The sequence below is a fragment of the Amphiura filiformis genome, chromosome 5 (genome assembly GCF_039555335.1).
Source record: "Amphiura filiformis chromosome 5, Afil_fr2py, whole genome shotgun sequence".
NCBI classification, from domain to species: domain Eukaryota; kingdom Metazoa; phylum Echinodermata; class Ophiuroidea; order Amphilepidida; family Amphiuridae; genus Amphiura; species Amphiura filiformis.
In genome coordinates this window covers 46,726,333-46,750,414 of record NC_092632.1, presented here as the reverse complement: position 1 = coordinate 46,750,414, position 24,082 = coordinate 46,726,333, and the positions used below count along the sequence as shown (strand labels likewise).

The 24,082-nt window shown below is 37.2% G+C and overlaps 1 protein-coding gene across 1 annotated transcript; it reads left to right on the top strand.

The window, feature by feature from the left end:
* The first annotated feature begins 448 nt into the window (after nucleotides 1-448).
* Nucleotides 449-20,747, top strand: LOC140153242 (adhesion G-protein coupled receptor G7-like). Its single transcript, XM_072175939.1, has 12 exons — nucleotides 449-570; nucleotides 1,189-1,363; nucleotides 2,031-2,162; nucleotides 3,469-3,590; nucleotides 4,968-5,111; nucleotides 5,599-5,947; nucleotides 7,133-7,305; nucleotides 7,988-8,161; nucleotides 9,202-9,335; nucleotides 12,018-12,280; nucleotides 15,361-15,433; nucleotides 17,490-20,747. The coding sequence occupies exons 1-12, from the start codon at nucleotides 475-477 to the stop codon at nucleotides 18,307-18,309; spliced, it is 2,655 nt and encodes an 884-aa protein (XP_072032040.1). The 5' UTR covers nucleotides 449-474; the 3' UTR covers nucleotides 18,310-20,747.
* The last annotated feature ends 3,335 nt before the right edge of the window (nucleotides 20,748-24,082 follow it).

The window sequence follows — 24,082 nt, the reverse complement described above, 5'->3', positions numbered from 1 at the left end:
AACATATTTTGAAAATGTCAATTTTCAGTCAAAATCAACAAATTTTAGCCCCCAAGCGGCTGATTTTACATGAAAATTCTCCAAAAACGCAAAATCTGGGTCGGTCGGGTCGGTAAAACAGGATTGTTTTTGTCGCCTTAATATATTTTGCATTCAAGTACTCCCCCTATATTACCCGAACCTTTGGACATTGCTCCACTATCCTGTTGTTTCTACTATTATGACCAATCACACGGATTGTAGGGTCGGACAATTACACAATGTTCCAAAACGCCCCCACCGCTGCCAACGGTTGGGGAACATTGTAATCCTAGATTACAATCTCCACCAGTGTCCCGGGATAGGTGGAGTAGGGGCACTACTGGGTTAGTGCATTACTGGCATAGTAATTATTACAATTTTGTTCAAGTGTTTTATAAGCTTTATTCCTTTGTTGTCGTTTCTTGTAGATGTACCCGTAAAAGTGACTGTGACATGCCAAATGTATCTACTCGATGGTTACCATACAATGAAACAGAGTGTTTGGCAATTAGTTCGGTTACACCATACATGTATGGCAGTCAGCAAGAGGTTAGTATGCTCATCTGTTTCACAAGCTTAACATTTCTTAATTTTGAAATTGAACTAATGACATGACCGACTTGTATATTTTCACCCAAGTCAAGGCAAATTCCTGACGTACCAAACGTGAATTTAAAGCAAGATCTGAGCAATTAGACTAATCATGTAGACATGGTAGACGGAACAACATTATGTCTAATGTGGCCAAACCGGGCAAACAACATGCCACATACCTTTCCAAGACTCTGCGTTCGATCTTACAATATTTAATTATTGTATTAAACGCTTCATTCAAATCACACAATGCTTACCTATTAATAAAACCCAACGACGCCTCGCAGGAGCATAACGCCACCAAACTAATCAGCATTAATCAACACCTTCAGAATCACTTTTCGAACACTTATTCTTACACAACTAATCCTTTTCATAGGGTGTTTTTACTTCATGGTATTTGCCGTTATCTGAGCCATTGTAGTTCAAAATGTAAATTCAAAAATATTTCAAATTGACGTTGAATTCCTTGTATATCCACCATCATAAACGAATGATCTAAAACAAATAATCTAAAAAACGCAAAAAAGCACATAAAAGCTTAATAAGTTGGATTTTAATGATTTAAAATAGATAAATGTGACGGTCGCACAGCTTCCCGATCTAGCATCAAACCAATCCTATGAGTGTGTCTTTGATTATGGAGACTCCCATTCCTTTACTTCTGTGGCAGAAACGTCTAGCAAAGATCTTGTTTGTTTGACGCCTTTTATTGACGATGAGTTGCCAGAAATACCTACTGGAAGAGGTACGTTTTAACGATAATCATTTGCTTTTTTGGTGTCTGAAAATGATACATTACGCGATATTGAGCAATTGCAGGTCTAATGATACTATAGTTGGGATCTAACAGGGCCCGCATTGCACCCCTCTGGGATTTAATTTTAAGTGCTGAGGGTTTGTTTTACTAGATTTGACATATTTATTAAAAAGTGAATTTTAGGAGCATAAGGGACCGTTCAATATTTCCGCGGGGGGGGGGGCGTGGACGTTGGAGTCTTTTTTGGGTCTTAAGAGGGAAATTTCTTTTACTTTACTCTTTTTGCATAATTTGGTTATCCGAACTTAAGTCATAAACTTTATTATTTTCTCTTGCGACTTAAGGAGGAATAACATAAGTAGAGAAATAACACAAGTAGGTCCCAAGGCTTGATATGAGTGGTGTCATTGTGTTAGCATGATATTTTTTTAATATAATTTATTGGCCTTAACTCAAGAACGCAAAGACCTATGGACATATAATGTCATTACTGGCTTCCTTGACTCTTAGATCAATGTACTAATATTAAGAAGTACTTTGTAGTTTTTTGGTTACCTGGCTAAATCTGGAAACATATGGCTTCTGCCATCCTACTCACCTTAAGTGTTGCTACACTATAAAGTGCACTTAATAAAATGTTATGTTCAATTGACAGCGAGCTGTCCAAGTATCGTTATACATGATGCCTTTGGCAGAGATCAAGTCTCCTGGCCGGAAACCATGGTTACACATGATGCAGCAGTAGAAATAGAATCAATTGAAAGGTGTCCTGTGAACACAATAAACAGTAAGTAAACACAAACTTGTTGCTAATAAATAAATATTAACCACGGAAATACAAAAACAGCCACGCGGCCGGAGCTGAGCCAAACCGTCCACTCTATGGAGAACAGATGGTTTGAAACCGCCCGACGGTTTGGGATATATGAAAGCGGCTCAAACCACCTACTTCAGAAATTAGATGCCACATAAAGTGTAAATAATCCTTTCCCATTGAATAGCAGTAATACGGTATTCTTTTTCTTTTTGCACATAGTTCCATGTAAAATTGTAAATATCTATAATTTTGCGCCAATGGCATAGAAGAAATGTATCAGAAATTTAAACAGAAAACCTGGCGAAATGTAAATGAAAGGAACTAGAGGCACGGATCTCGATGAGCAAAGCGGAACCCTTTGGCTACAATTTAAAAGAAAATAACAATAAAAACCGAATGCCCCTTTAAGATCAAAACGTGACATAGTGCCTCTTTAAGAACAAAATGTGAGGCCTAGTGCATCTTTTGAGACCAAATGTTGAGTCCCTTCATAATCTGCATACAGAACTTTTTACGATTGCATTTATTCCTACACATTTGAAAAGCAAATAATAGTCTTGTCTGATGATGTCTTTTGTATAACAATGGGATTTTTTTTCTGATTACACGAAATGGAAATTCGAATTCTAAAACAAAATGTATAATCAAATTAGATTATTCAGGGGGCCACACCAATAGGGATGTATGACGAGATTCTGAACTACGCCCGTTCTTAACCTTACGGAGTGCAGCCGTGTTGTGTTCTTTTACATTGATTATCCGCGAATCACAAATGACCTTACATGAAAATGCCATCCTTTTATATTGTCTCGTTCCTAGCATTTCCTGCCAGTTTTGTTTTCAATGTAAAATACTGTTGACCCTAAGTAAAAGTAAGAATATTACTAGACCCAGAGTTCTCGGGCTACCGATTTCTTGGTTTATATTTCAATTCCATTCATTCACGATTAAAGATTATAGTACGAGCTACAAGGAAGACGCAGATATGAGGTTTTACAACTAGTTTACAAGTCACATCTTAGGCTTATAGACCGCAAAATGTTACAGTAGGCAATGTCAATCTCTTAATGTAGGTATGTGAAAGGAACAACCCTTTTTTATTCCCTATGCTTCGAACTGGTGGAGGGAGGTGAAAGGAACAAACTTGTAGACAAATGACTCTACAGGCATGAAGAAAAACTTTGAATTTCATGCATTGTCAGATTGTGTTGAAGAATTGTAGATTCTATGTAGAGATTCTGCCACATTTTCTTCACTATTTATCTTATGCAAACAGGAGCTCACGGAATTGCCAAAAGAACTTGCAACTATACTGAATCAGGAGGTCAATGGTCTGATGACCATGAAGGCATAATGTGCGGAAGTGTAGAGAGACCAGGAATAGAACATTTGTCAAAGGTTGGTATCATTCATTTTACACCATAGTGGAAGCAGACACCGCCATCAGATAAGTTACCCAACTCGTTTGGGCTAGCTAACTTTTAAATAATTTGACATACAGCTCGAAGGAAACACGTCATCGTCATGATCAAGGAGGTATTGTTGCAACTCCATGATCATACCAAGATCGGGAACAAGGTACAATTATTGATTTTGTCAGGTTGTTCAAAGTTGCATTAAAATTTACCCACTCCAGAAGAAGAAGATAAAAAGCGACAAGTGGGATCCAATAATTTACGTTAATAAACTAAACACAGCCAAATTAAAAAGTCGCCACTAGTTCCACCCCATTTAATCAGAGTCTGATGAGTTTATGGCAAAATAATTCATATAATAATTTTATATACACTTTCCTTCGAAGGTTGATACCAAATTTGATATAAAAGGTTTAATCATCGTGAGCATAGGAACAGTTGTTTGGAAATTCGTGCAATTTTTAAAATGACAAATTACGAATTGACCACGCAAAAGCCAATGCATATACATGGTATCAGCTTATTATGTGGCCCGAAGCAACCCCTACTATCAGGGGCGTAGCCAGCTTTCTTGGTCAGGGGGGGGGGGCAAAATAAAATTTTGGGGGCACAGACGAAAAAAATTGCAGTTGCATCATACAATACATAGAGACTGTATGTCTTCGAGCTTCCCGAAAAGGGCCTTATTGTGATGATGCGCAAAAATGGTATTTTACACTATTTTCGCCCATTATCCGGCTAAAAAGGGCTTTATTGTTACAATGTGCGCGCGTAGCGCGAAAATTTTGTATTTTACACTATTTTGGCCCTGAATTTTGCTAGAAAAGGGCTCCTTGCCCTTTTCTTTTCCTTTGCCCTCCTGATTTTCTCTTTCATTTTTTTTTGTCAGGGGCACTCTGCCCCCTGCCCCCCCCCCCACTGGCTACGCTACTGCCTACCATACAGGAATCATTGTACACTTGCCTGCGCACAATAAAAATAGCGGGGTATTTGATTTGCATTTTTACATGCATGGGTAAACATTTAATGACAATGAAACTAGACCTCTCAGATGCGTGTAGATGTTTAGATGTTGATTAACTTGCCGGCCTATTCAGGCGACGTAATTCCTGCCCTCCCTATGTCATTTTTAAAATTGCACGAATTTCCAAACAACGGTTCCTATGCTCACGCGTACTTTTGATATCAAATTTGGAATCAACCTTCGAAGGAAAGTGTATAGAAAATTATTATATAAATTATTTTGCCATAAACTCATCAGACTCTGATTAAATGGGGATGGAACTAGTGGCGACTTTTTAATTTGGCTGTATTTATGTTAATATTATTCACTTATAGTGACAACACATTTTGTTTAAAGACTCCAGTGACTCCAGATAATGTTCAAGAAGTTGCAGAAGCGCTAGCAAGGATTTTTGAGCATTCAGCCTCAGACAATGTTAAGATTAACGATGTACAGAGAGTCTTGGAAAACATCGTCAATGTCCGGTCACCGTCACCAGATGTAAGTAACACGTTCTGGGTGCACTCAACCAAAAGGAGTTCATTTCACCCAGTCAAGCAATCGAGTTTTAACTATATAAATGTTATTATTGGTATCTTTCAGAATCAAACAGTCCCGCAAACAGTGGATTGGAAACGGTTGCAGTACATTTTGGTTTATATAGCTCTATCTTGTAGCTAGTAAAAATGCTTCATACACTTTGCAACAGTTTAATTATGGTATATCATGATATGGGGAATGTTGCTGTCAATATACACAAAGATGCTCAAAAATAAGCTCTTTGTTTGCAGTCGATCCGAAATATAAGTCCTTCATATATACATGCAGTTTACCTCAAAGAGAGTGAGGTATTTCAGGTCTCCTTGGTCTTCTTCTAACCGCCTTTATTCGGGGATTTTCGTTGTGATTTTGGAAATAAATAAAGTTTATTTGATTTGATTTGATCTGATTTGATTTGGTATGTATCGAATATATTTGTTACACAAAGGTCACAGAGAGTGTCACCAAGACCATCGACTCTATTCTGTCTGCCAATATACCATCAGGTGACCAGGATTCTGCAAACGCATCATCTCAAATTTTAAAATCTACTGAGAAACAAGTATCATACACTATAGAGAAGCATGGACAGTTCAGCTCTTTTAAGCCTAACATTGCAGTAGAAGGTGTCACTATTAATGAGACACGTGGTATTGGGTTTGGAATTAGTCAAACTGATGATAGATTTGAAGAGAATAGCGATCCGAGTTTTGATCCAGATGCGGAGGCAAACGAGAAAATCGTTGGAAGTTCAATTCAATTGCCAAAAGACGCGTTCGAGGACGAAAATAACAATGGTGAGCAAAACTAAATTTTACACATTTCATATTATTTTAATACCCAGCAAACACAAAATGTTTTCGACAAAGGTTGTCAGAAAACGGTTAAATGTCGGGTTATAAAAAGGGTATAAAACGTTTTCATAACATTAAAAAACATATTTTGATAACCTACTGCAAATATTTTAACATAATGTTATTTAAGTTTTGACAAAATATTTTGCAAAATAATGTTTGCAAAAAATAGTTTACAATAACATTTTGAAAACATTATAAAAATATTGTTGTAGTGTGTTTCATACAAAACGTTTTCATGACCTTACAAAACGTTTTCATGACCTTTATATAACCCGACATTTAATGTTATTAAAAACGTTTTTACCTAAACCAAAACCCAAAATATAAGTTCTTTAAAACGTTTTAAAAACATTTTGTGTTTGCTGGGAAGTCATATCAAAGGAAGCGTAAGTTTGTGATAGGAATGATGGCAATGTTTTGTGGAAGTAACTTTTAACCCGTAACTCCGAACTGGCGCACCTCTATAGTGGTTGTAGAACAGTAAGAAGTAATATCTGTACCCCACCACCCTCAAAGAATGCAATGTAAAACTTACCAAGGTGGTATCGGGCTTTGTTCACTTACTGACCTCCCAATTTAGGATGTCTCATAAGTTCTCCTATGTATTGAGATTTGAGCTCCTTGAGAACCAAAATGTCTCTCTATGATCGTTTGATCCGCGAAGTTGTTTATGATGGCTCCTTTTGTGTGGTGTGTCGTTGTTGTTCATTAAAAGAAAACACATCTGCAAAGGTAGCAGCGTATGCGACAAAAACTTGTTGAAAAATGTCATTGATGTAACCTGAGCTGTAACTCCGCCTCTGAAAACAATGAAATCGGTATTACCATTTTCATTGATTAAGAAGAAAAACTGACACAAAACGTGTTGGTTCAATAAAGGTTGTGTTGGAACCTTTTCTCTTTGTGCATGTTATTCAAATGCAACGTTCGACCATTCAAATGCTTGTAACTTTGCTTCGTAGCAGAATCAAAAAGGTATCAATATGTGCAGATTAAGATATATATGGAAAACCTATCATTAACCAATTATTGCTTAGTTTTAAAATTATTGGGCCTTTTCCATGTGTAAAGATACTTTTGTAGTATTTTATAGCCGTATTACAATAAAGCCATTTTTCATTTCAGGCACCAAAGTAATTTTCATTGGATACAACAATAATAAACTGTTCCAGTCACAAAAAATAGAAGAACTCAACGCTTCCATGATTGTTGGTCCAATACTCTCAGCCGTTGTCCTTGGTAAAGATGTTGTCAACTTGACAATGCCAGTTATTGTAGAGATTATACAGTCACGCCAGGTAAGTGACGCAATGCAGAATGTAAAAACATAAACGAGAAAGTTCAATCATCAGTAGCCGGGGCATTTCTTCCTATAACTGTATAAGATATATTTCCAACTATTGCCCCCTGTGGGATGCTGTTCAATGATTTTGATTTTTAGCCTTTTTCTTTTGTCCCTTAGCCCGTTTTTGTCAAATGTTGACAACCCTTGCAAGTTGCCCCCTTGCCCACTAACTGGACTCTTCGTACAAATAGCACAATTATTGTAAAGATGCTTTTCATGTATAGGCGGAGGGATGGAGACTTCTTCCCTAAATTTTACCATTGGGGAATTCCCATTAAATATTATAATAGAAGGGAAAAGAGCAATTATTGCCCCTTACATCTTGCCTGTTTTAGCCCCAAAACACCGCAAATATCCCGGTAAAACTCGAACAAAATATGTTCGTTCGTATTAAATTTTAATTCTGTTGCAAATGTTTTCATGCACTTATTTACAGGAAATAGTTTTAAATTTGACCAAAGCAAAGGAAAGACACGATGGCATTAATAATATTATCAAAAGAAGTTTGTCCTCACAATATTAGCACATTAGCAATTAATATTAGCAATTGAACAACTGTGGATGAACCATGACTGACACAGTTGACGGAGCGATCCAATGTTCGTTGAGAATATATTTCGGTTTTTTCTTAACAGGATAGCGACGCCTTACCAGAAGCCGTGTTGAACACATCCACGTGCGTGTATTGGGATTTTAGCAAGCGTAATGGAATCGGTGATTGGGCAGAAGACGGATGTGAACTGATGAGTGTTGAGTCAGGAAAAATAACCTGCCATTGCAACCATCTCACAAACTTTGCAGTGCTTGTGGTAAGTACACAGCCCTATAACCAGACACTCAATTATTAGAGTCAGGAAAAGTAACATGAATAAGATTGATTGATTGATTGATTGAATTTCATACAATCATCCCTTCCTCATCATGCCCATGTTGACGCCTGTATGTGGGTTGCTGACCTAAGTAACCTCGTATTTTGCCATTTCGCGCTTCGCGCGAATTTATTCCACTCTGCATCATGTTTCACCAGTTAAGCTTTAATATGCCAAAGATTTTCGCGCGCATTTGTACAATAAATTTATTATGTCGCCAAAAGGTGCTATTTCAATTTTTTCCAACACCACCCCCACCCCCATGTCAAAAAGAAATCTACGCCACTGATGGGGTCCTTGGCAATAACCTGTCATCGCAACCATCTTACAAACTTTGCCGTGCGTGTGGTAAGTACACAGCCTTATAACCAGCCTCTTAGGAAAAATAACATGTCATTGCAACCATCTTATATAAAAACTTTGCAGTGCTTGTTGTAAGCGCACATTCTTGTAACCAACCACTCAATTATTAGAGTCAGGAAAAGTCACGAACTTTGCAGTTCTTGTGGAACGTACACTAACCAACCACTCAAATAATATATGAGTCAGGAAAAATAACCTGTCATTGCAACCATCTTACAAATTTGACAATACTTGTGGTGAGTACACAACCTTACAGTGCTTGTTGTAAGTACTTCTCTACTTGATGCCTTCTCTACTTTATAGAGTATCTATCAGAATACAGTATGCTCTAAAACAATAAAAACACGAGAAACCATTAAGTATCTGAGCTGAGTTTCGATTCAATCCATATGTTAAGAAAATAAGAAATCAACCATCAATGCGCTCAAAGCGCAATATCATATTGGGTTCTATGTGTACTTTGTACTTTCAGGTCTTTGCGTTAATGTAACAAACTGAAAGAGTCCCAATTAGATCAAGCACAGTCATGGAACATAAATTTCGTTTTTATGGTAATGTTTTGCCGCTGTAACATCTAAACCACATAAACACAGTTTCCCCATTTTATTTTACTGTAGGATTTCTCAGGTCAGCAAGGTCAAGGTTCGGAGCCAGGAACTTTGAATTTCGTTTTGGATATCATCAGCAAAGTGGGCTGTGCCTTCTCAATAGTTGGACTGTGTTTGACATTAATGATATTCCTTTGTTGCAGGCAAGTATATATATGTTGTCATGTTATTAGTCTGGATTAAAAATTAGTGGCAAAGCCTAAGTAAAAAAAACCCCTTATATATACCCGCAAGAATATATACATGGAAGAGCCCTGGGGATCGCACAAGGAACCAGATAGATTTCATAACCATTAATGATAGATTTAGAAGAGCAGTGAAACATGCGAAGACATATCCAGGGGCAGACTGCGGAAGTGATCATATTCCAGTAGTATGCACACTTCGTTGTAAGCTGAGAAAGTTGAAGAGAGCGAAGATCACGAAGAAGGTAGATTTTGAACAGCTGAAGAAACCAGGGATCCGAATGGAGTATTCCATCAAAGTGGAGAACAGGTTTGAGCAACTTACAGACGAAGGAGAAGAGATGACATGGGAATCAATGAGGGATATCTTGGTTGAAACAGCAGAGGAATGCCTGCCAAAGAAGAAGAGAGAAAGTAAAAGCAAGTGGATGACAGAAGAAATTCTATCAATGATGAGAGACAGGCAAAAGATCATGGACAGGGATTCGAAAGAATATAGAGAGTTGGACAGGCAAATAAAGAAACGTTGCAAGGAGGCCAAAGAGACCTGGCTGAATAGTGAATGTGCCAAAATTGAGAGTCAATTTGGAGAGAATCGGAATGTGTACCAGAGGATAAATGAGATCTCAGGCAGGAAATCAGGCTGTTCAAGCTCTGGGTGCATCAAGGCAAAGAATGGTAATATGCTGGTAGGGAAAGATGATGTAATGAAAAGATGGATTGAATATGTTGGGGAGTTATTTCACGATGTAAGGGATGGTTTGCCAAGCTTTCCCGATTCTATTGAGGGTCCAAAGATATTGCAGTCAGAGGTTCGATCAGCTATAAAAATGATGAGCAGAAATAAGGCTGCTGGGCCAGATGGAATAGTTGTTGAAATGATTGAAGCATTAGAGGATTATGGAATTGAGAAACTGGCAGGAGTCATCAACAGAATGTATGATGATGGGATATTTCCGGAAGACCTGAGCAAATCACTCTTTATTGCTCTTCCCAAGAAACCTGGCGCTGTGGATTGTGAACAACACCGTACAATTAGCCTTATGAGCCATGTTACAAAGATAATTCTAAGAATCCTGTTACTGCGTGCAAGAAGTAGAATAAAACCTGAGATTGGTAAAGAGCAGTTCGGCTTTGTAGAAGATGCTGGTACCAGGAATGCGATTTATGTCTTGAGAATGATAACAGAGAGAGAGAGGTAGAGATGCAGAAGGATGTTTTCATGTGTTTCATTGACTACTCAAAAGCCTTTGACAAGGTGAGACATGATCAGCTTTTTGAAGATCTTGGCAGGCTAGACCTGCATGGAAAGGGTCTACGACTGTTGCAGAACCTTTATTGGAACCAAACAGCGTGCATAAGGGTGGATGGAGATTGTAGTGAATATACAAGCATTAAGAGAGGAGTCAGACAGGGATGTGTGATGTCACCAGATCTCTTTAATTATTACAGTGAGCTGATTCTAAGGGAGCTAGAAAAGGAAAATGGTCTCAGTATAGGTGGACATAACATCACGAACATAAGATATGCAGATGACACTGTCCTATTAGCTGAGTCTGAGGAGGATCTGCAAAGGCTTCTTGATGTGGTGGTTCAGGAAAGTGAGAGGAAAGGTTTATCGTTAAATTGCAAGAAGACAGAATGTATGGTGGTATCAAAGACTGAAAGCCCAACATGCATATTGAAGGTGAAAGATCAAAGAATTAAGCAAGTTTCCTCCTTCAACTACCTTAGCAGTCTAATCACAGAAGATGCCAGATGTATTAAGGAGATTAAGAGAAGGATTGCACTGGCTAAGTCTGCGTTCTCAAAATTAGACAAGATCCTAAAAAACAGTGCCCTCAGTATAGAGACTAGAATTCGGGTACTCAACTGCTATGTCGTCCCTGTATTAATGTATGGAAGTGAAGCATGGTCAATAACAACAGACATTAAAAGAAGATTGGAGAGCTGCGAGATGTGGTTCCTTAGAAGAATGATGAAGATCCCGTGGACTGATAAAGTGTCTAATGACGATGTCCTAAGTAGAGCAAATGTGAACAGGAAGCTGTTACTTAAAATCAGAGTTAAGCAGCTCAAATTCCTTGGTCATATCCTCAGAAAGGATGGTTTCGAGAACCTAGTATTGACAGGAAGAATAGAAGGAACAAGGAGCAGAGGCAGGAAGAGAGTGATGTGGTTATCAAATCTGAAAGACTGGCTAAAAGAAAGGGGAGCTGAACATAAAGCGACAGAGCTTCTGGAGATGGCTTATAACAGAGAATTGTGGCACGACATGATCGCCAACGTCTTAGGATATGGCACCTAGAGAGAGAGAGATACCCGCATTACACACATTCTCGCGACCCATAAACCCTTGTTGTTACATACTGAGACAAAAGTAATATTTTGATACCAATTTGTTCACACAATATAGCTTAGCAGAAAACCTAGCAGTTAAAAAACAAAACAAAACAACTACAAAACAACAACAACAAAAACAAAATAATGACAAACAATAACATAATACATAAAAAAACCCACCAAAGTTTAAAGTGTTTCTCTCTTAACTTATGTAAGCTTCCCATTAAGGCCAAAGCCTGCACGAACAAAGAGTCTGACTAATCTTAACTAAATCAGTTTCTTTAATCACCTTTACAGAGGACTTCGCATCAGTCTGCAACGTAAGATTCTCATCCAGTTCTGCATTTCAATGCTGGGTTTATACTTTGCCTTCTTGCTCGGCATCGACAGGACCAATTCTGAGATAGGGTGCATCATTGTAGCAGCACTTCTACACTACTTCGTCTTGACTACAGTACTATGGATGGGGGTGGAGGCTCGCCATATGTATATCACCATGGTTACTGAATCAGACAGAGTCGGGAGGAAATTTCTGATTAAAGCCAGTTTCTTTGCTTGGGGTGAGAAATTCTTAAATTGATGATATTAGACATTGTAATCAACTAGTACACATGTATCACGGCCGTTCGCCGCCTATGCGTGATGTCCACTTTTATCTAGAGCGCCCTCAGTTTTGACTTAAGGAGTCTTATTTGGTTTAAGTGGTGTTGGGCGATACAAAGAGTTATAATTTTAAACTACCGGTACCAATTAGCACACAAAAGTATAGCGGTACTGTTGACTCAAAATTCCCATACCGCACAACCCTACATAGTTACCGAATGTAATCGGTCGCCGATAATGGCGACGAAATGTCCTTTCGAAGTTGAAAATAGCCCATTTTGATCACTAGAATAGACCCACAAAAACACTCCCAATTATATTTTATTAATTTTTTCAAGTAAACCAGAAGCTTTAGATAAAAATGCTATCCAAGATTTACCGTTCACACTCCTTAGATGCTTGATAATAGACAACTTATGTCCGTACACCATCACTAAATTCACTGCACAAAATGCGAATCATACCGTACGGTATAGCGTATTTTAGTCAGAATATTGGAACATAAAAACAGTTAATAATCATCCTCGCTTTATTTACAAGTAAAACAGATGCTAATGATAATAATTTGTGCGAGCATAACAGTGTCACAGTCCATATACTTTGCAGAAATGATATGACATGTACTGATAATACACACACTATAGCCACTATACTGTACTACAGTACAGTACATGTACATGTAATAATATTTATTTGAATTACTTGCAAACTACAAAAGTAACAAAATAACAGTAGATTAATACACACTCTACATTTCTTACACATGATAAAAGCAAGTAAATTCAGGATGAGTGAATGGGCTGAAAAGTCCAAACACAGAAGTGCCCACTCATCATGCACATAAAAGAATAATTTAAAATCAAAAGTACATAAAATAGAGAAAAGCAACATTTTCGAAAATAAAACCATTATGAAATCTTGAAACAATATTATAAATATGTAAAATACAGGCATTTAAAAATATATAGGCCAAAACATGTTACACCACAAAATCATTTAAGCAGATTCAAGTAAAACGATTTACATTCAGACTTAAATACGACAAGGCTGTTAACATGATGTAATTCGGATGGAATTCCATTCCAAAGACGTGGAAGTGAAACAAACATAGAATTAAAGAAAGAAGAAGATTTGGCAGTTTGGTGCAATAGCCTAGAATTATCCAAAATACTTCTTTGAACCAGGGAACTAAAAGAAGCAGGCCCAAATTCATTGATTATTTTAAATCCAAAGACTAATCTTTGACACTTGTAAACATCCTCAAGCTTAATCAATTTAAGGTCTACAAGCCTCTCAGAATAAGATGGACGATCTTCAAAATCAAGTTCAGGAAAATCTTTGTAGAACAAAGTACGAGTGATTTTCCTCTGGATTTTTTCTAACCTATCAATATGATTCCTTTGAAATGGAGACCAGACACAAACGCAATAAACAATGTGAGGCAAAATAAGAGATTTGTAAAGATTGAGTAAAGCATCAGAAGTCATATTTCTGGTACATCTAACAATGTAAACTCTACATAGAAACCCAAAAGTATAACATGTAGTGTGTGTGCGCCGACTGAAATCATTGTGAGTTGCGATTTTGTTGTCAAACCCTTACGAAGCATTAATTTGGTTCGTGTGAGATACGTAACGATACGCTATGACTTTTCGCTTGTTTTTACCAATCTCGATAAATTCTCCATTTTTTATATTTTGTCCTTCCGTAGTTCTTTACGATGCCGTAATAATGTATCGGTATGTTCTGATATTATCGTCGCACTCTTCCGAAGAACCAATTTGGTCCGATTTACAAATGTAACGCTACGCGATGAGTTTTAGCTTGTTGCAACCAGCTACGTAACTAAATGCTCTACGGGCCAAAATTTCCGATAAAATTCTACATTACATATAATTTTATGTACCGGGTTCCGTAGTAATTTACGGGTTCCGTAGTAATTTACGGGTTCCGTAGCAATTTACGGGTTCCGTAGCAATTTACGGGTTCCGTAGCAATTTACGGGTTCCGTAGCAGTTTACGGGTTCCGTAGCAGTTTACGGGTTCCGTAGCAGTTTACGGGTTCCGTAGCAGTTTACGGGTTCCGTAGCAGTTTACGGGTTCCGTAGCAATTTACGGGTTCCGTAGCAGTTTACGGGTTCCGTAGCAGTTTACGGGTTCCGTAGCAGTTTACGGGTTCCGTAGCAGTTTACGGGTTTCGTAGCAGTTTACGGGTTCCGTAGCAGTTTACGGGTTCCGTAGCAGTTTACGTGTTCCGTAGCAGTTTACGTGTTCCGTAGCAGTTTACGGGTTCCGTAGCAGTTTACGGGTTCCGTAGCAGTTTACGGGTTCCGTAGCAATTTACGGTTTCCGTAGCAATTTACGGGTTCCGTAGCAATTTACGGGTTCCGTAGCAATTTACGGGTTCCGTAGCAATTTACGGGTTCCGTAGTATTTTACCGGGTTCCGTAGTAATGCTAAAATAGCATACCGGTATATTCCGATTTCAACATCAAGTTCTTACGAAAGACCAATATTGGTTTTGTCACATGCGTAAGTTACGTAACAATACGCAAAGAGTTTTCGCTTGTTTTTACCAGCCACGTTACAACATTTTCTGCGGGGCCTAAAATCTTGATAAATTCTAGATTTCCATGTTGCCCGTAGTTCTTTGCGATGCTGAAATAGTGTATCGGTATGTTCCGATATCATCGTCGCACTAATAAATTACCCCCTCAGTTTTCGTTGTTTTCGATAAAAGTGGACGTTAAAAACGGCCGTGGTATACACAACCCACGCGAATACAATACAATATACAAATTCATAAACATTCATAATAATGCACAGTTTGATGGTTTTTACTTCATGCCTTTTAATGCTATTCCAGATTAACAATAACTTTTACGACACAACAGGACCCGTACAAACGCACTTGTTCCTTTTTGGATTTTTCCTTGTCATATCCTTTCCCCTCTCTCACCTTCATCACTATCCTCCCTCAAAATCGTTATTTTGATAAACCGAGTGGTAAATACATTATGTTTGGATTATTTGACAGGTATTGGTTTGATACCAGTCGGTGTGGTACTTGCTATAAAACAACGCGATTACATAGCTAAACCTTTGTTATAGTAAGTGACAATCATTCTCATTTTTAAAATAATTGTTTAATATAACCCTAGAACTACTGAGCCATATTTTGTAACACGGACTACGAAGGGGGTGGGTGGTTTTTACAACGTCATATACCGCTAAATTGGTACCAGTGTATAGGTATGGGTCTCTTCTTTTCATGTCATGACATGTTTTCTTTTCTCTTCTAAAATGAGTACAAACATTCCCCACATAATGTCGCTATGACGTCATAATGTGAGGGCGCCCAGGCAAATTTGGGAAAATTGGGAAATTATAGTACAAAACTATAGACAAAATTGATTTTCGGCTAGAAATTCTACAAAAATGCGATTTTCACCGAATTTTCTCCTCAATATCAAAGGAAATTAATATTTCAACCTAAATGACAAGTTAAAAAAACTAAAAGTCAGTAACTCTTGGACTAATTTGACTAGAGGTAAATGAATATCATTGATTTTACTGTAGAAACCAATGGTGGGCCTCACCAACCCCCCTCTATGGTCATATTTGACGGTCGGTCTTACCCCCGGGTAAGGTGCTGGGGTAATTATCACTAAAATAAGCGCAAAGGATGGATCTGGATCTACGATTAGCTTAGGTCGTTTGGCCGTAAATGTACGCGTTTTATCGGAAGGATGAAAAATCTTGGGGGGGGGGGGTACAACTCCTCCCCTTCGTAGTTTTTTAGGGTTAAATCTCTTGTACCAGCAAATTAGGAGTCCACAATGCAGGCCATTTTGTCCCAATAATATGGATTCGTTATGCGATCGGATTGATTTAGATAGGATAGCATAGTATTTCTTGAAACTGGAAATCTTGGGAACTTCCTTTACCATTGCTGACCGATTGAATGGTGTCATTGGTCACGGACTTGATGGACATGGATCCTGAAGTCAGTAATCATGGCAATATTGTATATAACGTGTATTCTATACAGAATAAAGAGTGAACGAGCCTCTGTCAGGTTTCATCAAACATGTGTCATCATGGTTTGATTTACATGTACGTAAACTTGGCAACAATACACATCATCATCTGGAATGGTCAAAAATCATGATTTAATGTAATTTAATTTTGGATCATTAGCTAAATCACCAATATTTTAATTAGTAAATAGCAGGTAAATTAAAATAGAATAGGCCCGGTAGACTCGCTCTCAATCTATGAAAATAAGGAACTTTGACCGTAGCCAGATCTATAGCCCAGCCCCACTTCATCCTGTCAAAAATGGAGATTCATAATCCCAGTGTAATTGTAAGCCTGACATATAGATGTTTTGAGCAAAAAATGTAAATTAAAACACCTTGATACTTCTAATGTTAAAATCGCTAGTGCAACTTATTTAACTCAAAGCAACCACCTTTAAATTGCATCCCCGTTAGTATAAATACACTACAATGTATCTCTCCTTACTCTCCTCTGGTTTTTTCTCTATCACGTGTGGCCTTTCCCACTCGACATTGTCACCCAGGGACGTAGCCAGCTTTCTTGGTCGGGGGGGGGGGGGCAGGCAAAATTAAAATTCGGGGCACAGACAAAAACATTCAAGTTGCATACAATACATAATACTGGTTTTGTTTTTAGAGAGACTATAGGCTACATGTCTTCTTTTTTCCTAAAAGGCTTTATTGAGCCGATGTGCGAGCAAAATTTTTGTATTTTACCCTATTTTTGCCCATGATCGCTATGAAAAAGGTTTATTGTGACAATGTGCGCGCGCAAAAATATTGTATTTTACATTATTTTGGCCCATGGTCGGTGTAAATTTTGGTGGAAAAGGGGCTCATTGCCCCCTTTTCTTTTCCTTTGCCCTCCAGATATTTTATTTCATTAATTGTCAGAGGGGCACTTTTTCTTTCATTTTTTGTCGGGGGGGGGGGCACTGTGCCCCTGCCCCCCTGACTACGCTACTGTTGTCACCCACGGCCACTCAGCTATCTGACCATAGATGAATTAAACAGCTATAGCTAAATTATCATTAACAAGTTACAGTAAATGATTTTATAATTATTTACGCTTATTTTGTCCGATTTGTCCTCGTTGAATTTGCAGTTGTTTCATAGCACCTGATAACGGTCTGTTTTTCGGTCTTCTACTTCCTATCGGGCTAGTCATCTTACACAACATAATCACATTCGGTTTGGTTGCAAGAAAGCTTCTAAGCTCTAGAACCTATGTTATGAAATCCGATCTTGAAAACCGCGAGAGCGAAGCTGGTGACGGGCAAGTTTTCCAGAAGTCTGGAGTGAAAGAGATTTCTCAGCGCCTGCTGAACGCGTTCGCCGTATCCATACTTTTCGGCATAACATGGGTATTTGGATTCCTTGCTATCGAAGAGGCGCGATTTGCCTTTCAACTACTTTTCTGTATCTGCAACTCTTTCCAAGGTGTTTTGATATTCATTCTCTTCTGTTACGGTCAAAAAGATGTACGCAAAATCATCTGTGCCAGATGCATTACTGTAACACCCTCTCAACCTAAGGTGAAGCATATCAAGAAGCCAGCCGCTACTGGAGCTACGTCAGTATCTAGTGATACTCGCCTTACGGGTGAAAGTTATACTGAAGACAATGATACGCTGATTACTAAAATTGATGGAATGACAATGACCGTATTAGAATCTGAGACGACGGATAGTCGCGAAGACGATCAGAAGCAGGAACCAAACGGAATGGATCTAAAAGAACCGGACACTTCGGATAAATCAGATAAAAGGGCAGAAGCTATGTCGAATGGAAAGGAAGTAGCCACCTCGAATAAAAAAGAAGAAGTCACTTCGGATAAAAAGGATAAAAAGGAACCAGCTAGTCCGGGTGAAAAACATGGTTCTAACTCAAACCCGGTTACAGAGCAAACCGACGTTAGTTCTTAGTCAGAAACGGATAACTACGCAGATGGAACTTGTTACATATAGTAAAGCTGAAATATAACGTCTACTCTAGACGTACCATGATAAGATAAGATAAGGATAACCAGGTAATTAGAATTCGTCGGTCGCAACACATAGTGGCGTACGGTGATTTTGGTCAATTTTATGAAATTTGGCCCAACGGTTTTATATATCAAGTTCTTCAAGTATACCAAGTTAGAAAGCTCAACTATATTTAATTAATAAATGACGTTAATAAATTAATTGACTTATGTTAACAATCCCGTATGAATCCAATATCTTCCGTTTCACAAACTGACGTACGATCATCATACGCCATTATGTGAAACGGCGAAAATTGAATTTGATGACATTTAGGCACATCATCCGTCAATAATGTGGCGTACGCTTCAGAAACCAGCCAAAAACCCCAAATCTTCCGTTTCACATAGTGGCGTACGTGCGACTTACGCTTCAAAAACCTGCTGAAACCTCCAAATCTTCCGTTTCACATAGTGGCGTACGTGCGACTTACGCTTCAAAAATCAGCCGAAATCCCCAAATCTTCCGTTTCACATAGTGGCGTATAAGTTTAGAGCTAGATATATCATGTAAAAGTTATTCCTTTTTTATTTAAGTTACAGTTTAATAGTTTAATCCTTTAACTTCAATTTCAAATGTAATCGGTCCACTGAGAGATAATATTGGAGGAGTACTGACTATGTTATTAGTAGCATATCCTTCAAACGCGTTTTTCTCGGAAATTTATTTTGCGTTTGTCCTGCACGTACGCCACTATGTGTTGCGACCGACGAATTAATTGCTTGTATGAAGAGCATAAGATAGCTGTATTGAATATCTATGTTCATTTTTTCTAAAATAAATGACAAGATTATAATACAAATATGCTCATGCAAAGAGTAAAACTGAAATGCAAAACACACCAAATGTAGGAGCTCCTAGCAATCGTTATCGACTATTTCCTAAAACATGTAAAATGATCATCATACAGTGTTTAAAGATCGCCGATGTGCCGATGATTTAATATACAGTCATGGTTTTTAATTGAAATGCCTTCTAATTTAGAACGGACGTATATTATGAGTGTGAACAAAGTTTAAATAATAAGAAAGCAGGACATACGGAATGTAAGTAATACTTTACATACAGGGTGTGCACAAAAAGCATAATGACCCAGCAAGTACAAACGTTTTAAACAGGTTATATTTTGGGTTTTGGTTTAGATAAAAACGTTTCAATAACATTAAATGTCGGGTTATATAAAGGTCAAGAAAATGTTTTAAAACGTTCTATATGAAAACACACTACGGCAATATTTTAAAAATGTAATTGTAAAATATTTGTTTGCAAACATTTGTTATAGTAAGTGACATTCTTATTTTAAGATAATTGTTCGTTTAACCCTACAACTACTGAGCCATATTTTGTAACACGGACTACGAAGGGGGGGGGGGTTGTTGCAACCCCCTAATTTTGAATTATAAACGTCACATATCGCTAAATTTGGTACCAATGTATAACTATGGGTTTCCTCTTTTCAGTGATACCAAAATAAGTACAAACATTACCCACATAATGTCGCTATAACGCCATAATGTGAGGGCGTCCATGCATATTTGGAAAATTCTGGCTATGTACAAAAGTATATAGGCAAAATTGATTTTCGCCTAAAAATTCTACAAAAATGCGATTTTCACCGAATTTTCTCCTCAATATCAAAGTAAATGACCATTTTAACCTAACTGACTAGTAACAAGTCAGTAGCTCTTGGAATAATTTGACTAGAGTGAAATGAAAATCATTGATTTTACTAGTAGAAACCAACGATGGGCCTCACCAATCCTCCTCTATGGTCATTGACGGCCGGCCCTACCACCGGGTAAAGTGTTGGGTAAACATTTATCACAAATATGAGCGCAAAGGATGGATCTACGATTAGCTTAGGGCGTTTGGGCGTAAACGTATAGATTTCTTTGGGAAGGATAAAAACAAAAAATCTGGGGGGGGGGGGTGGTACAACCCCTCGTAGTTCTAGGGTTAAATATCTTGTACCAGCAAATTAAGAGTCCACAATGCACCAATAATATGGATTCGTTATGCGATCGGATTGATTTCTACCATTCTACAATTTAACAAATTGTTTAATATTATATACAATAACGCAATGTAAGTTTTTATGCAATATAAGTTTCTGATAGGATAGGGTAGTAATTTAGAACGGATGTATATTATGAGTGTGAACAAAGTTTAAATAATAAGAAAGCAGTACATTACGGAATGTAAATAATACTTTACATACAGGGTGTGCACAAAAAGCATAATGACCCAGCAAGTACAAAACGTTTTTAAAACGTTTTAAACAGGTTATATTTTGGGTTTTGGTTTAGATAAAAACGTTTTAATAACATTAAATTTCGGGTCATATATAAAGGTCAAGAAAACGTTTTTGTATGAAAACACACAACGACAATATTTTTAAAATGTTTTAAAAATGTTATTGTAAAAATATTTGTTTGCAAACATTTTTTGCCAAATATTTTGTCACTTAAACAACTTTATGTTATCATATTTGCGGGAAGTTATTAACAAAATGTTTTTGAATGTTATGAAAACATGTTATGCCCTTTATATACCCGACATTTAAATGTTTTCTGGCAACTTTTCTAACCATTTGTGATTGCAACATTTAGCTATTTTAGCGAAAGAGCCAATTTCATTTAAAGATTTTCCGGTTACCTCATTTGCAAGAAATCTTAATTAACAATTTGCCTAAAAATACATTTCTCTGCAGAGAAAACGCATATAGCGCATTAATTGTGTGTAATTTCTGATGTTTCTTGCTTTTCTGCGTATAAATAAGAAATACCGGGTGTCCCAAAAAAGGTTACATGTAGATTTTTGAAAATAATCTAAGTTAATGTTAACAAATATAAATATCCTTTTTATGACATAATCTATGTACCCTCTACTAGTACCCCTGTGAATGTCAAGCTTACAATCTACGTACTAAGCCCGCATTCCAGGCATTCCTGACCAAGCGCTTTACGCGACATAATGCAACATGATGTTCATTATACCACCGTCACAGCCACCGTACATTTGGCGGGGCATTTGAGAAGACACAGACATAGCATGGCAGATACAGTATTTTATTCTAATAAACAACGAATAAAACTTGTTCAATTTTATTTCAAGAGTTCAGTCAGAAATGTAAAAAACAAATAGCAGCGATTTCAAGTCAACAAAATCCAAGCATGCCCTATACAAAAGATTGTTTTTCATTTTACTATGTTGATAACAGGAGATACAGCGTGCAAAACTGCTTTCACCAAAAACGTGTTCTTATCAAATAACCATTACCTATTTCCTTTATTTGTTTACCACCAAGAGTCAAGATTTATTTTCAGTGTACAATATTTAAGTTTTCAATATGTTTCTTTTGTGCAATAAGTTCAACAAAAAAAAATAAGAAAAATATAAAAAGTAATAAAGAAAAAGTCTGAAAACAAAACTGTGATTGTGGTCAATTTTCGTTGTGCGATATTTTGATGGTTAGGTACCCTTAACACCCATGTCATCTTGCGCTCATAAGTTAAGTCGCTTTTAAGATACGGAATTGAAACTTAGCAAACAGTTACAAGAAGGATGAATAAATAATATCTGAAAAAATGACATTGTTTTGTTGTACCATTACAAAATGTGGTTCATTTTCTACATGTAACCTTTTTATGGGACACCTTGTATAATACGTATAAACAAATTGATTATTTAAAAATACTTCACTATCAGACAATAAGCTGTCACTCTTTTTGATTAGTCGAAGTGATATGCAGGGAAGTCGAATTGTTAAGAGTCGAGTTATATATGTCAAGTTCTGATACCCTTTTCACACATTCAACGATAAAAGGAACTAGTATACCGGTATTTTCTTTGAAAATTAAGAAAACACTTATACCTGTTGGGATACAATTGACCGATCAAAGATATAACACGTATCAACCCACGTAAGTTTTTCTCCAGCAAGTTCCGTAATTTTATCTTGGTGTCGATTATTCATCCAGTATATATATTTAATCACAATCGATGGTCCATGTTTTTATTTGAAGCTCGAGGTAAGTTGTTTCAATTATAGTTTAAATTCGGATCCATTTTGTGAAAAGTAAGACTTTATTGGTATTCTGCGTAGTTAAAAATATCGTTTGGTTAAAAACGATCAAATATTTTTCACTGCATTACCTGCATATCAATGAATACCATGGTTAGCTAGACACGGCATTGAATAATTGTATATGATTGTACACAGATTTTGCCCATTAGTTCGTATGGTTAAGTTCCAATCATAATACTTCCTGTTGCAAAGCTACGTACATAATACGTACCTATTGTGTTGTTCATTACTAATATTGAACTTAATAAAACGATACCTGGTAGACATTTTGATTGCAATGTGAGACCTTTTCTGCATTTGAGTATTAAATTGTTCAAATGCCCGAGTCAGCTTAACATATTAAGTTATCATGAGAAAGAAAAAGACAAAGGTAATTAATATTTAGATATAAAGATAATCGCCAATCAACAAGCATAGTCTTTGTAGTCATTATTTTAAAGAGAGTGATGTACATGTTCAGAGCCCAAATCTCAAATATTATAGGGTAAAGTGGGTATGAGACCGGGATATGAGGATGTCAACGGTCACCCATCTTAAAGGGACTTTCAGAGATTCGTCAAGGACCAACAAAATTTGTAAGATTGTCTAAGGTTGCTTAAAAATACCCTTAAATTTTCTTCTCAGTTAATCGATAAAATATGAAGAAATTGAAAGGTTGTGTCCATCGCGCTCGATATTTGATTTGCACAGAATTCCTAATTTTGGTTATGAAATACTGGAAATTGAGAAAGAATGACAATTTCATTCAAAGACAATGATAAGCATTGGTATTACTTTTGAAATAAATGATCCTCCAAAATATAGATATTTGTACAATACCATTCTGCGTGGTTTTAGTAATATTTGCATGGTTTGAGAAATATGTAGTGAAATATGTTATGACAAGTGTCGGTATCTAAGTATTTACGGATACGATTGAGATTTCGCAGCTGCCAGTTAATGGTACGAGACAAATTGATAGTGTGATCGGCCATTGTCATGGAGTAATCAAAAATAACACCCAGGTTACGGATGCTAGGGGAAGATGGAATTTCCTGATTACCAAGATGAAGGGTGAGATATTGCAGGGTCTTATAGTGGTGAGCAGATGAAGCAATAAAAAACTCAGTCTTAGATTGATTGAGTTTCAATCTATTTCTGAGCATCCAAGCCAATCCAAGCATCCTGAGATCATTAACACACTGGCTCAACTTAAATAATGCGCAAGCAGCATCACCGTGACAATTCGGATCAAAGATCGTATAAATCTGAACGTCATCAGCATAAATGTGGTAGAGTAGGTGATGACTCTCAATGATTTGACCAACTCTCCGGGTGTAGTACGTAAAAGCCTGGGGGCCGATGACTGAGCCCTGGGGGACCCCATAAATGAGGTTTTTATCGTCAGAAAAAACAACATCTATATGAACTCTCCCAGTCCTACCCTCAAGGGTATTCATACAGCAGAAAACATTCCTAGAATTTATGACACTCCCAAAATTCACAGACCAGGTAATAAAGTGAGGCCAATTGTTACACAGGGTCAATTGCTTACCAAACGTCTTGAGCTTTAGCCGACATATTATCGCCTTTAGTAGGAGGAACGGA

Excerpts from the sequence above, each read along its gene's own strand:
- LOC140153242 (XM_072175939.1), top strand. The coding sequence starts at position 475 with ATGCCAAATGTATCTACTCGATGGTTACCATACAATGAAACAGAGTGT. Across the intron at positions 2,163-3,468 it reads TCCTGTGAACACAATAAACA|GAGCTCACGGAATTGCCAAA; the intron begins GTAAGTAAACAC and ends TTATGCAAACAG. Across the intron at positions 12,281-15,360 it reads AGCCAGTTTCTTTGCTTGGG|GTATTGGTTTGATACCAGTC; the intron begins GTGAGAAATTCT and ends ATTATTTGACAG.